This window comes from Struthio camelus, chromosome W (assembly GCF_040807025.1).
Source record: "Struthio camelus isolate bStrCam1 chromosome W, bStrCam1.hap1, whole genome shotgun sequence".
NCBI lineage: Eukaryota > Metazoa > Chordata > Aves > Struthioniformes > Struthionidae > Struthio > Struthio camelus.
In genome coordinates this window covers 33,375,248-33,392,258 of record NC_090981.1, presented here as the reverse complement: position 1 = coordinate 33,392,258, position 17,011 = coordinate 33,375,248, and the positions used below count along the sequence as shown (strand labels likewise).

General features: G+C 40.1%; 1 protein-coding gene across 14 annotated transcripts in view; it reads left to right on the top strand.

Moving 5' to 3' along the window:
• Positions 1–17,011, top strand: part of LOC104150393 (calpastatin) — a 63,509-nt gene that overhangs the window by 22,232 nt on the left and 24,266 nt on the right. For 13 of the 14 annotated variants that reach the window (XM_068926078.1, XM_068926076.1, XM_068926079.1 and 10 more), the window contains 4 exons: positions 10,984–11,043; positions 14,133–14,183; positions 15,319–15,375; positions 15,503–15,619. In XM_068926078.1, the coding sequence (XP_068782179.1) occupies positions 10,984–11,043; positions 14,133–14,183; positions 15,319–15,375; positions 15,503–15,619 (285 nt within the window). Of the gene's footprint in view, positions 1–1,444; positions 1,532–10,983; positions 11,044–14,132; positions 14,184–15,318; positions 15,376–15,502; positions 15,620–17,011 lie in introns of all 14 variants that reach the window. The other variant, XM_068926085.1, reaches the window with a different exon arrangement.

The following is a 17,011-nucleotide window of genomic DNA, read 5'->3' as shown; positions in this document are numbered from 1 at the left end:
GGTATAAATAACTAGCAGAAAACTCCAGTCCTGAACTTAGCGTTTCGGTGACTTGTTTTGCTTATGAGTCTCTCGGCCTGCTTTTCTCACAGTGCTAGTTAGTTCTGTATCTATGTTTGAAGTCTAGGTAAAGTTGTGTTGCGATAAAAGTAATGGCTCTGGGAGGACTGGGGATGGGGCAGAAGAGAGATTGAGAAAGAAACCTCTGTCCTCACAAAGTAAAGGACCCGCCTTTCTTTTTCCGTAAGTGCTCACTGTGTTGATCCTGATCATGCCTGCTCTTGTTGCTTTCCTGAGCTAAAAAAAAACTGGACTCGCAGAGTCCTGGGACTTCCTGCAGACTTTCTCCTGCCAAAGGGAAAAAACTAAGTATGAAGGCAGAGAGGTCGGTGGTCTTGTGAATTCCCCAGGAGCTCTGTAAGGCTCGGAAACCTGACTGCTGTTGGAAGAAACAGTCTGCGTGCCTGCCTTCCTTTAGTAGAAGTATGCCTGAACCTAACTGTAATCTTGAAATTTGTCGTCTTCAGGAAGAGACCGCTGTGAGGCGTGACAAGGCCTCATGAAGATGGAGGTTTTATATGTTTGAATTGAATGACAGTGTGCTTATTCCTGCAGAGCATGCTGAGGGCCCTGCTAAAGCAATTTTGAGAGTTCCTGAGTTAAGAGCTAATGCAGAAATATGAAATGCCTCAATCCAGCTGTTTTTAAATGGGAATAGTAAAACAGTTTTTTTTTTTTTTTTCTAAAATGACTTTGGCATGTTTTAAAAAATAAAGCTACATGAAGGTTTTATAGTGGAGATGATACTTCAAAAACAAAATTCTATTACGATGACTTGATATGGGGATTTTTGTTTGTTCTCCTATCTTATTTTCCATTCAGTTTGTTAACAAAAGCCATTGTGTAACAGTGTGTGTTATCAGTTCATACTGCTTTCCTAATAATTTCCTTTTACTTAACGTGCTGAGGGTTAAAAATCCAATCTCTGATTCAGAGTTTCTTTCACTAGGTCTTGTGACCACCAGCTGGCCATTATGAATATTGGCTGAGGAGATTATTGCAATAAAAATAATCAGGCTCAATAACCTCAGGACTCTTTGGTTTATGCTAAAGTCCTCTTTCGCCTGACATTTTTATCTTTTTAAATTTCTCTGTAAAGAATGCTGATTCCTTTATGTTCCGTTTATGTTCCAATTCTCTTGAAGCAGAGCTTTGCATGCTCTTCCTCAATAACGCTCCAGGCCAAGCCATGCAAATCCTAGCTGAACTCAGCAGCTCTGTGTGGCATGCGGCTGGCACCCAACAGCTTGTTTTTACTAGCGTTTTCTTATCAGCTTGCCTTTGCTGCTGCAGATAGCTTTGGAACATTCTGGGGTGTAAAACAAAACACAGAAATGAAATGTTAACTGTAGGAGTTACAGCTAGGTATTAACTGTTTCTGCAGGACATTTCTGTACAGTAAAATGTAGAGCTGAGAAGAGGATTTCTGAGCTGCCTGTGAAAAGGAGAGCTCTGCTCCAGGGACCAGAATGTGAGTTACCGTAATGCTCCGTTGTGCAGAGTGGAAACCTGAGAAGAGCAGGGATAATACTGACATGCTGCTTCAAGTATTTGAATGCAACTGAATGGAAATAAAATTCCGGTATATGCCAACCTGTGGAAATTCCTGCCAGAAAACAGAAATGTTCCAAAAAGACATAATCAAAGGGCACATTTTAAGAAGAAATAAGAATGAGGAGTTTAAAACAAATTATACATGTGAAAACTCTTTTCATGTCACTTCCATATCCCCAGTGAGGAAGTTTTACCTAATGCTCAAAACCTGTGGCTTATTTGAGTATTTCTTTATGCACAGCCAAGGGAACTTTGATGTTAGGTAGGTAACCCAGACTGTGATCAGATGGGACTGCTGAGATCACTCTTTATGAAATTTGCAAGGAAAAAGGACATTTTTGACAGTGGAAAATAAGTTTGAAAATACAATGCTTTTATTTGACTGAAGCTATGAGTTTAAAAACTTTTCTAGTGAAACAAAGTCCGAATTTGATGATGGAAAGGTATAGCCTGGATCCAAAAGTAGTGCTTTGTTGCAGTCTTTGCTTTTAGCTACGTTTTATGGAAACAAAGTGTATAGCCTACCAAAGAGCTGGTCTGCATGCCTAAGGAATCTGAAGACAGCAGATGGACTCTGATATCGTTGTGTTAGTCTGTCTTTCCAGATCACTTACAACAATCACCAAACGGCCTTAAATGGGAGTTGTCTGTGTATAGGAAAGGTTATAGGGCAGAAACCATGCTAAATACTTAAGTGTAAATGGTTTCTTCTGCTCACGGATCAAACTGGACAGTCTATTTGTGTGTATGTTAAGGCTCTCCATGCTTAGATAGCGTGCGTGTTCTGTGATTGACGAGCAAACTCCATTTCTCTACTTCTCCCAGAACAAATGAACAACGAAACAAAACCAGAGCTTTAGACACAGTAGGATACACTAACAAATGAGCAGGCAGAACTTCTTCCCATCATCTGTGGGCAGTTGTCAGTTTTTCTGCCTGTCCGTAACTTCCAGAATGTAAGTAATCATCAACTGAGGTGTAGAAAGTTTAAGAAGAGGCAAATGGTACAAAAATGCGTTAAATCGGTTGTTGCTCACCCACCTTGGAGCGTTCTTTATTTAAGCAGAAAGCTGTTTCAGAGTTTAGATAGGGACATTAAGAAAATAAAACCCTACTGGTTTTAAGCTTTGGACTTGACATGGGTTGCTGCAGTCCAGAGATTTAAAAATGGACATCTAACCTAAAGGTGGTTTGGTTGGTATTAGCTTCTAGGTAGATGAAGGCTCTGTTACTCACTGTGGTAAGTTTGAGATTGATCTTGATCACACCTGGTGCTTGATAACATGTGATGCAGCATGAGCAAATTCAAATGCAAGTAGGTTATCTTAAAAACCACTGTTTAAGTGGAACCATTACTTTAAATTTGAACAATATGGTGTATCAGTTTTAATTTGTATATGGGATTTAGGGGTAAAGTTTTGCCAAGTTTTGCCAAATGTCTTTTGTCTGCTGAAACAGTATAAGTTCTATTTTAGTAAAGAAGAAAACAAGAGGTATGAATCCATGTTACGAAACTTCTCTGGCTTGATGCAATCCTCAGTAAATTTAGAAACACTTAGTGCTGTTACAAAAAAAAAAAAAAAAAGTGCTTTATGAACAAATTGCCTCTTCCATTTCCTGATTCAGACCAGTCTCTTTAAACATCTGTTACATGTTTCTCCTTCATGAGGAAAGGTATTTGTTCATTTCCTTTGTGCTCTTTTAGCATCTCTAAATGATGGTTGACCTTACTCCTGTATGTAGATTAATATCTGTTGCAAATACTTATTCTCTTATTCTGAGTCATGAGAAAATTGCAGAAGAATGAAATTTCAGGGTTAGCCTTTTTCACAAGAGTAACCTGGGTCATCCTTTAAATTGAGGTTTACAGAGAGACTTGGCCCGATTTTACCAGTGCTGGTCTTTGTCTCTCTGATTTATTACGTATGACTTTCAGGTTCAGGAAAAAAAGCAAGAACATAAACCTACTGTTTGTTTTTAATGCTAGTATCATTCAAGGGGGCAATTTATGTGGAGTTTGAAGGTGTCAGGTGGAGGATGTGCTTCTAAAGCTCTCCTAAGATCCCACTTAAGACTGGAATGTGCTGACGAGGCTTTCCTGATGTTTGGTTTCATGCACGGGTCTCCACCGGCATTTTTGTTGCATACCAGTCCTTTCCTGGACAGCCAGCACGTATGCTCTCTTGTCTTTTAGCAAGAGTCTCAGTGCACTTTCAGTTCAGCACCTAATGAAGTTACCTGTTGAGGTTTGTTTACTCCTCTTCAGAGTGTTACATATATGTTCTCTCTCTATATATGTACATATACATACATACATACATACATACATATATAAAATGCTCTGCAGAATATTAATATATTAATGCATTCTAGTTGTACCTCAGTTTATTCTTCACATGTGCTCTGAACTGTGCGCTTGCATTTCAAAAGAGCAAATTTATTTTTGATAGTTTCTAAGGCAGGTTCTTATTTCAGAAATTATTTTTCTTACCTTTGTCAAGTTGTGGAATGTTAAACTATCCACGGATAAGAGTTTCTACAGAGTTTTAGGTTGTATTCACATCCATTGAGTTTATGAATTTCAAAAGCACAGGAAGCATCTCTAGAGAGGGGTTTTTTACTATATACATGAATATTTACAACTAAATACGTATTGAAAAATTCAGCCGCAAAAGCAAGAATTCAGCAAGCTACCTATTTAAATAATTCTTAATGCTTGAATGCTAAAACCCTGGAGATGTGGTGGTGTTGTTGTTGTTGGCTTTTGTTTGTTTGTTTTAATGGCATTGAGCACAAAGGTGAGGGGGCTTTCCTGAGTCAGGGCTGGAATGAGCTTAGTGGTATCAAAGTAACAAAATCTAGTATAGGATTTTATGCTGAATTGGAATGTAGCTACCAAAAAACTATCCTTTAAGGTTTTTCCAGTATGTGTTTTTTGGCTTTTACTTTCTTTTCTTTAATTTATCCACTCAGCAATTGGCATGGGCAATAGGCTTTGTTTATAACATGCAACGTTTGTGGGTTGAAACACTGATAATAGGCTTCAAAAATAAAATAGGCACACCCCTCGTCACACATGGCAAAGCTGCTCGTTAGAACTTGTAATGCAGATTTTTTTTAGAAAGCGAATCATGCTGTTTACTTGTACATAGAAACTCCTCATAAAGGACAATATAGTGGTATATATTAAAAGCATATTTTAGGTAAACATGCCAGTGACTGCAGGTACTAACTGGATTCTTATATTTTAAGTTTTTATTATAAACCTTTGCAAAATCAGCTTAGAGTCTGAGATCTCCAAAAGAAATATTGCTCTTTCAGTTGATCAGTTTTCTTTCTCCTATTAAAAAGTCATTGCTTTTCTTGATGACTTAATAGCTGAGCTATTCATGTATAAGAAGCAGAGGTAGTTTCAATGTTAAATTTTTTCCAGTTTTAAATCTCTGCATACTTTAGCCACTGTGTGTATGTTTACACACACATGTGCATGTGAGCGCACACACACAAACATTTGGCTCAAATTGTGTCTTGCAGCTCCGTTTGTCATAATGGAAAATGGATGCAATTGTGTTTATGCAACATATCATAATACTGTTGGGGGGGGAACATGAATTCATTTTGAAAATTGTATATTACTTTGCTCACAGTGTTGTGAAATGCCTCAGTCCTCTGCTATTCTTGGCCCTCTTTCTACCTGTTAAAAGGCTCAGGGAGGTAAGAGTTGCATAGCTATTAAAATATACTATTATAAAGTATATAACATACCATTAAAGCAAGTGAAAGATTTAACCCATAGCAGCCATAACACCATGACAAAAGGTATTTCACGTAAGTAAATTAACCCATTTTTTTTAATAGTACTCCCAATCTCTGTTAATCAAGGATTAGTAAGCGAGCAATTAATGTTAAGAAGCAACCATTTTTAATCACAAGTAGCAGTAGAGTAAATTGTGCCTTGAGGTACATGGCCAAAATTGAAGCAACCAAAGCCAGTTGAACATATGCATGTAAATTGGATCAAGATTATGCTTGGGCATTTTATTGTGGAAGGTCATTTTTTTATTACTTTTCTTCGTTCCGTCCCTGATATACTCTGCAAGTTAGTAATACTGAAATAATAAAACGGGTGTTAACGCTAAGGCTGAGAAGTAGTCACAACTTGTATATCAAAGGTGTGTAAGTCCAAAAGAGTAATGAAGTGGCCGTTGAGCCTGCTGTCCCAGAGGGAGCGTAGCTACATCGCTGAGCAAACGCTTGTCTCACCTGTTGCCAAAGCCGCCAGCGCTGCAGTTCATGCAGGCAGGCGCTTCCGCTGAGAGGCTAGGCTGGTAGGCACAAAAGTCTTTGAGAGCCGCATGTAGCGCTTTGCACTGCGTTTTATCCTTTTCAAGTTGGATCCTTTCCTCCAAAATGCTAGTAACGTTTCTCAGAGCGGTACTTGATATTCTGTCCTGTAACACGTTGATGAAAACATCAAATGCAGCCCAGCCTTGGAGAGATGTCTTCCGGCAAGGCCTATTGAAAGCAGGCTGAATGCACGTTTGTAATCCAGTGTCACCTAGGCCGCCTTTCCCTCCTTTATTCCCTGGTTTATTTATGAGAATAACGCCTAAAGTGCTGTGAAAAAGCTGTTACAGTAACATCACGATGTTTCCTCTCAAGACATTTTCTTATCCAGTAGGCTTGTTGCCATGTTTAAAAAATATTCCGTGTTAGGTTGTCTTTATATGCTTTATTCTTGACAAATCTGTTTACTCTTATTCTCCTGTTACCATCTAAGTGTTTATGTATTGGTTGTTTGCTAAATATTTTCAGTATCTCTTCAGTTTTTGAAGTTAGCTGACTGGTGGGTTGTTACCTGGATGCTTCTTTCTAAAGATAGGCAGTGACCTTTTGTCGTCTAATGGATTGTTTCCTCCTCGAATTTCTGAAAAGTATAGTTTTAACTGATGCTTTGAGGGTGGCTTGCTGTGCTACATGTGGTGTAGGTCCAGTGATTTTTCAGCTTTCAATACCTGAGAGCTCTCATGGAGTTCTTCACCTAATGTTTTTTTCCAAAAGGCTTTGGCTTCCTGTTTCCTGAATAGTCGAAATTATTGTCTCTAAAGGTTCATCTTAAGGTTACTTTTTTTCTGTTTTCTTCACCTGTTGCACTTTCCCTTTTACTTCCTCATCCCCCAGGCACAAACGGTAGGATTAAATAACCGCTTTTTGCTTTTTGTTTTACTAACCCACGTTTTGCCCTTTCCCACTGTTCTCTTTTGACAGTTGCATAAAAGCTGCCCTGTGAATTTGACAAATAAGTTTCCAAGGGCCTTCCTTCTCTTCTGCTCAAATTAGATCCTGTGCTTTATCAGCGGACCTTCCTGGAACGTCATCCTCTAACTCACGGTCAGCAGCGTGCTGAAGTCTCACAGTCAGTTCCTATATTTGTGTGTCAGTGCCTGGGCCTGTAGCGTCGGCTGGAGGGACCGATAAGCGTACAAGCTGCGACTGGGCAGCCGTCGCGGTGCCTGTTATCTGGCAATGTTATTAGCAGAGCGGGGTAAGCGTCAGGTAGCTTGAGGAGCCTCCAGGAGTCTGGTAGATACGGCGTGCTTCCAAAATGGGCAAGCAAGTTAGCAGAGAGCTATTTCTGTCCCCTTTGGAAGGGGGACTCTTGACTACAACTGTTTATTTTAGGAGCTGTGGAGGAGTGGCCTTCTGATCCTCTTAACAGACACCGTTCACCCTCATCTGAGTTGGTGGCTGCTTTATTTTCTCTTGGTCCCAGGATAAGGCAGCAGCTGTTTTGTAGGGAAGGAGTAATTTCTGCTCTGAGCCAATCTCAGTTCTGTGGAAAAGCCCGCTCTCTTTTGGTGCCCTTTCTGGGGTGTTTTTGCGGGTCTCTTGCTGTTAGTATGTTCCCAGGTGTTTTGCCTCGTCGCACGGCCGCTCACGGAGCAATCCACCAGCAGCCGCCTCTTGGCCCAGCCAGGAGCTCCTGGGTGTCCCGTCTCAGTTGCATGGGGCTTGCGTGGAGTCCGCCAGCATCAGTACCTCTGTCTGGGCAGGAGCCACGAAGGTGCGGGCATGGGAAGATCAAGCCTCAGCGCTAATGATGTTCATTTTTCCATCCATCGCAGGTTGTGCCCTCTGGGGCATCTGCAGCAGCACAAGAGAAACACGGCTTTTCCTGCTAGATAGAGCATTTAGGTGATTTTCCTCTCTCACAAATTGAGAGCAAATTGAAGTCCCGTGATTCCTGCTTTTTATTTGCAAATGTAACCATTTTTGACTGGGGTTGTTTGGCCCAAATTGTGGCAGGGGTTTACCATCCCTTCATAGGAACAGGGTGTACCTCCCCCTCTTAAAGTCTCTCTGCAGCTTCTGGGTGAGCCATGCCTCAGGCAGTTATTATGCTCGTTCCTAGGCAACACTTCAATATTTACCTCCAAGCCTGACATGCATTCATGTGTTGCATCAGGAGACAAGACTTCATCTATTCAGACTGTCAGACTACAGCAAGTAGAGTACGCAGGGCTTTTTTTAGCAGCTACATATTGTCGGCTAACTCGCACAACCCCCCCCCCCCCAAGGATGAAAACCAAAACAACCCACAGTAAAAGGAAATCATCCAACAGGGGCCTTACAGGAAAGTCAGATTGTTTTTATGGGCTGCGTGGTAGTTACCAAAGAAACGTTCAGACCTCTGCAGCTTGTTGTGTTGTCCGCCCGTGAGGCGTAGCGTGTTTACAGAACCGGACCCTCCTTCCTCCTTGCAGGGCTCTTTTGTGGGGGAGTCTGGACAGCCAGAGACTCTGAATATTGGGGAATTCAGGCAAAAAGTGCTCTGTAGTGAAACTAAGACATGTGTTGCCTCTGAGGGAGCCAGAAGATCAAGATAGTGCTGTGCCACCTTCTTTATCTATGAAGATCAGCTACAGTAGGAAATGCCCTGTGCCCTCCCGGTCCCTCCCTCCTGCTTCCCCTGCTGGAGTCCCCAGGAAAGATATTGTATGTTTTTTTCCCACTCTGTCAACTGTAAGTGTTTACAGGGGGGGATGGCTTGACGTTTCTTCATACTAGCTGGTGAGCAGCCATTTATTTGACTGCTCTTTGTCCTCGAACTTTTTCCTCCATGAGCATTTAAACTCATCTCTCTCCTAACTACTACTAGGTTGTAAGCATTTCACCTGGACAGCACAGAAAGAAGTAGAAGTTGGGTTTGTTTGGAGAGATTTTAACTAAGATATAGAGCTGTAAAGGTTCCTCCAGGACAGACCCGCTTCAATAAGACTGCCTTCTGAGGAACAACATTTCAGCAACCATGACAGTAACACTGTCACGGGCAGCCCGTGCTGTGGTAGAGGATCTTCGGAGGTTGTAGTGGTGCTTTTGTAGTGAAACTTTGCAAAGAATTTTTCAGCATGTTGTAAGAAAAAGGTTTGGTGGGAGGTTTTGAAGGGGAGGGAGGGAGAAGGGCTCAGATAAATTATAAATAATTCATGCCTTGCCAGATACAGTGATATGTCTTTATTAAATGAGTAGTGACTAGGATGACTAATGTGAAGAGGTGTAGAACAGATACTTGTTAGTCATCTAGAAGGAATTCAGATTAATTTAATAGGAAATTAAGAAAAGGAAAGGAAAGTCTGTTACTAGGCAGAATAAGAAAAATATGACCTTTTTGCCTGCAGATTACATGATAGCGATAGTTGAAGTATATAAAGCATACGAAGTTGAAGTATATGAAGTATATAAAAAGGTTATTAAAAATATTTGCTCCCTGTCCTGTGGGAGGCTTTATGCGTTCTGATGTGGTTTTCCTCTCCCCCCACTCCAAAAGCTCTCATCTATTATAATCAATGTATATGCATACGTGGAAGCAGAAATTATTTACTTAACAATAGTGTAGCAACTGTAGATTCTCTCCGGTATATATTTAATCATTAAAGCTCTTACAGAGACGTGCCAAAATATCAGAAAAGGCTTTATATGCTGCTCTTGCACGTGATAATTAACCATTTAGTGTAGTTCCTGTGTTATTGTTAGTCATGTTAAGGAAAGGACTGGTATTTGCAGTTCTACTGGATGTCCGTTTAACGATGCTCCACCCCCCCAACACACATACACACAAGTGACATCTGAGATTTGTATCTAGCCAGTTTCACTGTGTCAGTTCTTCTCGCAGCACAGAAGGTTGTGAAATTGTGTAAGAGCACAGAAAAAGTGTGACTACAAAACCATAAAAAATTGGCAGAAGGACCTAAAGACAGATGTACTAACTAAAAGTGCTGATATTTCTGTCCTTGGGTTTTGGACTTTGAGAGGGTGGGAAGTTATCGTCATAATAGTGTACCTTTTAAATTCTCTCTAAGTTTTATCTTAGTCTTGAGAAAGGTTTGTACTATGAAAAGTTTTGAAAATGCTGGGTGGAGCTATTTAAAAGGGCCAAGTTTCTTAAAAGTTATATTTCATGTTTAAAATGAAAAAATTTTCCTTATGGAAGTAAGATGTCACGCCAGGAACGGAAGAGTAATATTGCTTCTGAGTTCATTCAGACAATATGTATTTTAATAGGGTAAGTGGCATGAGTAAACATCTGAGGAAAAAATCTAGAAAGAATTTGTGCTATTCATTTGAACGTAAACTGTGAGCACATTGCTGTGGCTGAGATGGCAAATACAGCTGTTGGGATGGCTAGGCAGACAAACATTAAGCGGGAATAGAGAGGTGATATATCTGTGTAAAGTACTGATGAGACAATTAGAATATTCATTTCTGGGGTAAGAAAGATGCATTCAGAATAGAAGTAGATCATCTGCTATTCTCAGTGAGAATAACATCTCTGAAGCTGGGAAGAGTGTCGTTTGCGGCTTCTGTGCAAGGGTTGCATGATATTCTGAAGCACTGTTTGGCTTGTGTTACATAAAGATTAATTATTCCTTCTCATCTCAACGTTTTTGAGTCTGCTAATTTAGTATTAACTATTTTGTATGACAAACTAGTAAATCCAAGAACCCAGTTTCTTTAAAAAGAAATTTGAAATGTCTAAGAATCTGGCTCAGAAAGCATAGGTGCTTCAGTAGAAGAGCAGGATATATGTATATTTCAATACTTGATATGAAATCTGCTTTCAGTTCATGTCAGAGAAGAGAATGCTGTAATAAGATATATGGGGATCATGCTGTAGAAAACCTACAGAAATGTATTGTAGAAATACAGGCAAGGCAGAAGATCTAAAATGGTAACTCTTATTTTTCAGTAATAATCAATTCTTTATTTTTAGTTGGATATCTAATGAATTCAAGTTGCTTACAGTTGCTTAATATAAATTATTTGTAAGAAAGGTGAAATTTAACTCGGCTTTTCCTTTTTCTTCTTCAGAAACAGTCCCCCTCTGCTGATGCATCAAAAACACGTGTTATGGAGTCATCTGAAACAAAGGTATGATTTTCTAAGAAACTCATTTTTCAATTAAGCACAAACATGGAAAGCAAGGGAATTTCTTGTTTTTAAGACTTTGATACTGACTCACTTTGTTACTTTGCATATTTCTTATCTGCAGCTTAATTTCTGCTTTGAAAAATACCTGAGAAAAGTGCTAGCTAGAGTACTTGGATTTTATGAAAACAGTACTAATTGTAATTTTAATTCAGTCACACTTTGTGACATTCATATAGCCCTCCTCCTAGTGTAATTACAGGGTTATTTCATATATTTGAAGAATTCAGGGCAAGTTTCAGCTTTTAGTGTATGTACAATCTCATCTTCTGAGTCATACATCTGCGCCTGCCTGTCAGCTTCCTTTCCTTTGTCCTTTACACTTGTTTTGTCTTGTTTAATGACTATAACTTCTTCAGTGTAGAAGCTGTATCATCAGTGCCTGTACTTTGTGTTAGAGCAGATTCGTAAACCTCGCTTATGCCTCTGCTGCCTAACTCTGTTATGTAAGGAGAGGAGCAATGATTCTATCCCTCCCTTGTTCTTTCATTTTCCATAACCATAATAGTGAAACCAACAACAATACTGAATATCAAACTGGATCAGCAAGGAGTTGTGCGGTGGTAAAGCTTAGGACTTGATTGCACCTTGTGTTTGTATGAATAAAAAGTATGTGTGTAATTGTAGAGCAGCGGGGTTGGAAGGGGCCTCTGGAGGTCACCTGGTTCAGCCCTCTCTCACTCTTCTAACCACCACTGTATTCTTGTTTGAGTATATCTGCAAATATCTTCTTTCAGAACTAATAGCTACAGAAGGCCAATGTATTTAATTTGTATAACCCCTTTTCTGCACACATGCACACAATATGTAAGACTTACACAGCAATTGCTCTGTAAGTATTGCACATATGAGTCCGTATATTCTGTAGCATTGTCGTAAATTTATAGAATGAGCAATTCTGTAGATTTTTAAAAGCTCTACAAGAATAACAAATAACACCTAACCTACTCAGTAAAATACACTAAGTAGTCAATAAAATAATACTTATAATATATGAAAATAATGGCATGTAGTTGCTGATAAATGGTGTTTCATGCTGTAGGACATTACACCATTAAAATGTTAACCTCTTAGCCCTGGAGTCATTAGTCGTGAGCTAATAATCTTCGATTACAATTTTTGTCGTGCTGCTTCACATTGACGCCTTCCCTGTCAGCCCACCACAGTTTGGAAATAAATTAGTGAAATGGTATGTTTCTTGAGGCTCATTCTCTCGCTTCTGTGGCATTTTTTTTGTGCTCTAGCTGCCAACTAAGGACATCTCATGTCTGATTGACTTCTTGCTTTAGTTGATGTATAAATGTAGCCAATGTTTTCAAGCTAAAAACTGAAAATTTAGGATTACCTTTTTAGATGTAGGATTAAGTAGAGTACAGGTACACATACAGATGCGTGTGTCTTTGAATTAACCGTATGGTAAGCATATATGTGCGGGAGTCATACATAAAATGTGACTGAACCTGAGAAGTACCGTGTTTTATTCAGGGCTCACATGAAGAGAAAATCCAAAGGAGGGAACCTGGGAGGTTAAGCAATTATTCTTTTCTATTATTATTATGTTTTCAGTTTGCAGGCTAGGAAATTTTTGGCCTCTGTCTCTAGTAAGAGATTGCTTTTTTTGTGCTGAATGTTATGTGATGTTGCGTTCTTCGCTATGGTCTTCAGCTTCAGGGCCTTTGCCCAGCTTACGCCTGAGTATCTACACTTTTGTGTTCAGGATTTCACAACCAAGTGTCTGTGGTTTTATGTTTGAATGGGAATACTGGCATAATAAATGGTAAACGGTTTAGGAAATTGTTGTGTGTAGTCAGCTAGCAAATATAAGCTGGATATATATCTAAACAGCAGTTAATGTTTGGCAGCTGGTATGAGAAAAACTTACCAAACTGCAATAAACAGATTTCATTTTTAAATTACAGTCAAGTTGGACTTCTGTTGTTTCTTCACTGACTGTTAATAGGTGATTGAAAAAAAAATCTGCGTTGTTTGTCTCTCAGCAACTTTAGATATGTTCAGCGTGTCGTGCAGGTTTCTGTCTGTGGCCCCATATTTCCTAAGTGGAGTCTGAAACCCCCCTTGCTGTGTGTGTACGCCATGCAATGTAACGTGGTGCTAGTGTCCGTAGTTGGTACTAGAGGAACGTAGCGATGCCATTACCAAAGGGGGAAAGGCCCTGAGATCGAGTAGCACTGCTACAATTTACACTGCTTTCCATACTGAGCTGTTACACCCCTGGGGGGCTCTGCCCTGTGGCTGTTACCCATCTCCGTGGGCACTGGCTTGGGAGTGTGTGTTTGTACGTGGATATACATCTCTCTATATTTACCTTTAGAGTCTTTCCACCTAGTGCTGTTTCTAGCAGTAATAGATTAAATCACAGTCTGAGTGTGTGTTTTCCCCGGTGATTCTGCAGGTGGAACTGCTGAGGCGCGTGCCTTAGTCAGCAGCCGTCTTTCGGAGTCCCCACATGACTTTCCAATAGCGGCTTTGGCTCTTCTAGTGTTAATCGTAGCACAGTAAAAATAGAAACAGCAAAAAGTTAATAAGATATGGGGAAGAGTCTGCCATTTTCATGTTTCTTTTTTCTTATCAAATATAACAATCCTTTTGTTTTTCAGTCTTTGTCCTTACATGTTTCTGCTAGGATTACTGTATTGTTTGCTGGACTTTGACTTGAGGTGAATCTTAAGAATAGGTTTTCATGATGTGGCTGCAAAAGTTTTTCAGGGGTTTGTTACATTTAAAATCCTCCTCTCCTTCTTTTCACTCCTTAAGTTAAATATTTATGAGGTAGATGTGTGTGCATGCGCATGTGCACATTTGACTACTCTTAGAGCACCTGGATGGAGTTATGTGCCGGTCTTGTAAACTGCCAGAATCAAAGCGTTATATATTAGTTGTGTAATACATGTGCTCACAGGTATGAATCTGTCTGATATAAAGATGTTCCTCTTTTAATAAATCGACCCCTTAAAAAATAACCAAGTTAACCAAGTGTATTGATCTCTGTGTGTACACTGTTTCTCTTTCAGCCCACACCAACACCCAAAACAGGACCTGGAAAAACTGCACAGTCAACCAAGGTAAGTACTTATCGTTCACCTTTGAGTTGCTGTACTTTGTTTTTTGACTAACTTTGAAATGACAAGCTAAATCCTTTGTTGCTACTGTGCCACGTGAAACTGCTGCGTGAGTAGAGAGAAACATGCCTGCGGAAGAGTACAGGAGCTGGCAGGTGGGGAGATGTATTTTGGGAGAATAGCCAGTGTGCATTAGCGCTTTGCAACTGGCTTTTAAGGCTTTTAAGAAGCCTTCCGGTAACCGGTTTTAAATCCAGCTCATGCTTAGTCAGGGTAAGTGCAGGTAGGAAGAGCTGGAGAAAGCTGGTTTTTGGATTTTTTCTGGATAGTTGACCTGGGACATGATGTGGAATTTACTCAGACGTCAGTTGCAAGCTCTGGGCTTTTCCTCTGTCATTTGCTGTCATACTGGCAAAAACCTCTCCAAACCCAAAGCACCAAAACAGAGGTATTTCAGTCTTAATTTGCAGAAGGGTGGGGGGAGGTAATTGTGTAGGGAGCCATGGTTTCGCCAGAGTGTATAAGAAGAGTTGATTCCCGTTTTGTTTTTGGCCAGCTGATAACATAATTTAAAATACAATTAAGGATAAGTGACTGGTAGAAAGTACCATAAGCATGTTTTTCCTTCTCATACGGTATGTAGCAATAGCTGTACATGTGCCAGCTTCTCTAGCCAAATGTAAACCGTGCCTTTGCCTGCAAATATAGTTTGAAAGAGAAATTATCACTGTCTCCTCTAAAGCTGCATGTGTGTGCCAGGGAGGGAGGGATGTACGTAGCTGACTAAAAATAAAGTAATAAAAGAACTCCGTTAAAAGACCCTCTCATTTTCACGGTACGGCTGTAGTGATACAGCCTTGGTTTTTACCTTTTCTGTTAAAGTAAGCCCTGTGTAGATAAATGTTTAAAGGATTGTCCACTTCAGAGTGTATATTCTAGGCAGGAAGTGCACCTTCCTTTCTGTAGCCTGAGTTTACTGAATTTCCCTAGATGACAGGGAATATTATTTCCTATCTAATGACTTCTAGTCAGACAGACAGTGTATTTGTAGCTATATTTACTGAACTAGTCTAAATCCGATTCCTTTGCGTTGAGTGGTGGTAAGGGTAAATGATCTCAAATTTTTATTAAATGACAGCCTACAGACTCTCAGACTAAACAGCCAGCTGAAGGGAAGCAAAAGGAAACCAGTGATGTAAGTTATATAATTTTTTTCTTGGGGGGTTTCTTGTGGTGTTTTTCTTCCTTCTCTTTTGTTAAAAACAAATGAATAAATAATAGCCCAAAAATTATCTAGCAGCAATATATTTATCTCTAAACAGGGAAAAAGCCAAATAGGACCTTCTGTGACAACAGCTTCTAAACCAAATAATACGGGAAAAGGAACCACAAGCCAAACTGATCAACTTCCGCAACCAACTTCCATAGAAACAGCAAAGGTATAGTAGAAGTAGCAATCCAGTTGTTGTTATTTATGTTATTACAGGAGATAGAAATCTAAATCAAAATTCTTTTATGCTGAATATTGTAAAACAGGACTGGGCCGCAAAAACCACAATGTAGAAAAACTCTGAAACTCTGCTGTTTTTTAAATGTGTGTACGACAACCCTCCTTTGTACTGCTCCAAAATTTGGGACTTCAGAAACTTCAGATTTTGCCTACTGCTTAGGTAGAACAGTGAATATACCAATTCCAGCTTACCCATGATGGCATTAATGGATAAGCATCAGCTGCATGGCAGTTGATGTTGGTAGTTTGCGCTAGTTGTTTGCTGATGCTGATGTGCATCCACCTTTTGTCGTCTTTGCACATCTATTTTTATTGACTAGCGCATTCTGGCTGTTAGCCAAATAAGTCACATTAAGTTTCTTCTTTCAGTTACAGGCCTACTTAAGCCTGTGCCTGTGTGCTATGTGTTTGGGGCTTCTCTGTCATTCATGCAAGCTTTTTGCAAGTTCCTTGCAACTACTTAGGCAATGTTGTTGATTCTTTGCAGTTTTTCCTCTGCCCTTTCACTGCTGAAAGGTGAGCGGATAGGACCTGCCAGTCAGTCAGGTGAACGGATTTTTGTATGAGCGCTGCCACAGTGGAACTCCTTTATCTATGGAGTGTTTTGGGCATGTTTTGTAGTAGCAATGTCTGTTCCAAACGTGGAAGGTCAGCAGGCTAGCTAGTTTGCAGTGGCAGCCCATCCTCCCTGACTGCAACACTGGAGAAAACTAGGAAGAGAAAGGTTAGGGAAAAGGAGGGGGGAGATGTCACTTGAGAGGGGTGAGCAGGGCAAAAAGCTGGAGGAAAAAAGTGTAGCAGAGTCAGAATGTGGACCTTTTGGAAATCTGGTCTTCGTGTGTCTGGGTAACAAGGCCACAGTGACATGGAGGACTCCTGCAGCCCTCCTACAACTCAGGTCTCTTTGCAGTAAATGAGAATGTCCGTAATAGAAAAATCTGCTTTCTGTCCTGCTGTTGCTCCTAGCATGCACCTAACTCCCTGAAGCAAAAAGTAGGCAGTTTCATTCTACCTATTTGAGCTGTGTCAGTGGCTGATTTTAATGGTGTATTGAGAACTACTACTACTATTGGGAAGCTTCAAAGAAATTCAGATGTAAGTCAAAGCTTTCTAAAGAGGCTTGGAAAGGGCCTCGTAATCGTTTTGGACTGCAGACTTCTTTTACTGGCAAAGTAAAGAAAGAGGTGAAGTTGTTAAAATTGCACGCTTTTTTTCCACAGCAATATCACACTGGAAACAGGGTATATCTACATAGTATTCCCGGTAGATGGTGAGCTCACTCTACCCAAGCTTCTGGAAGCTATGCAGGTTTATTAGCCTG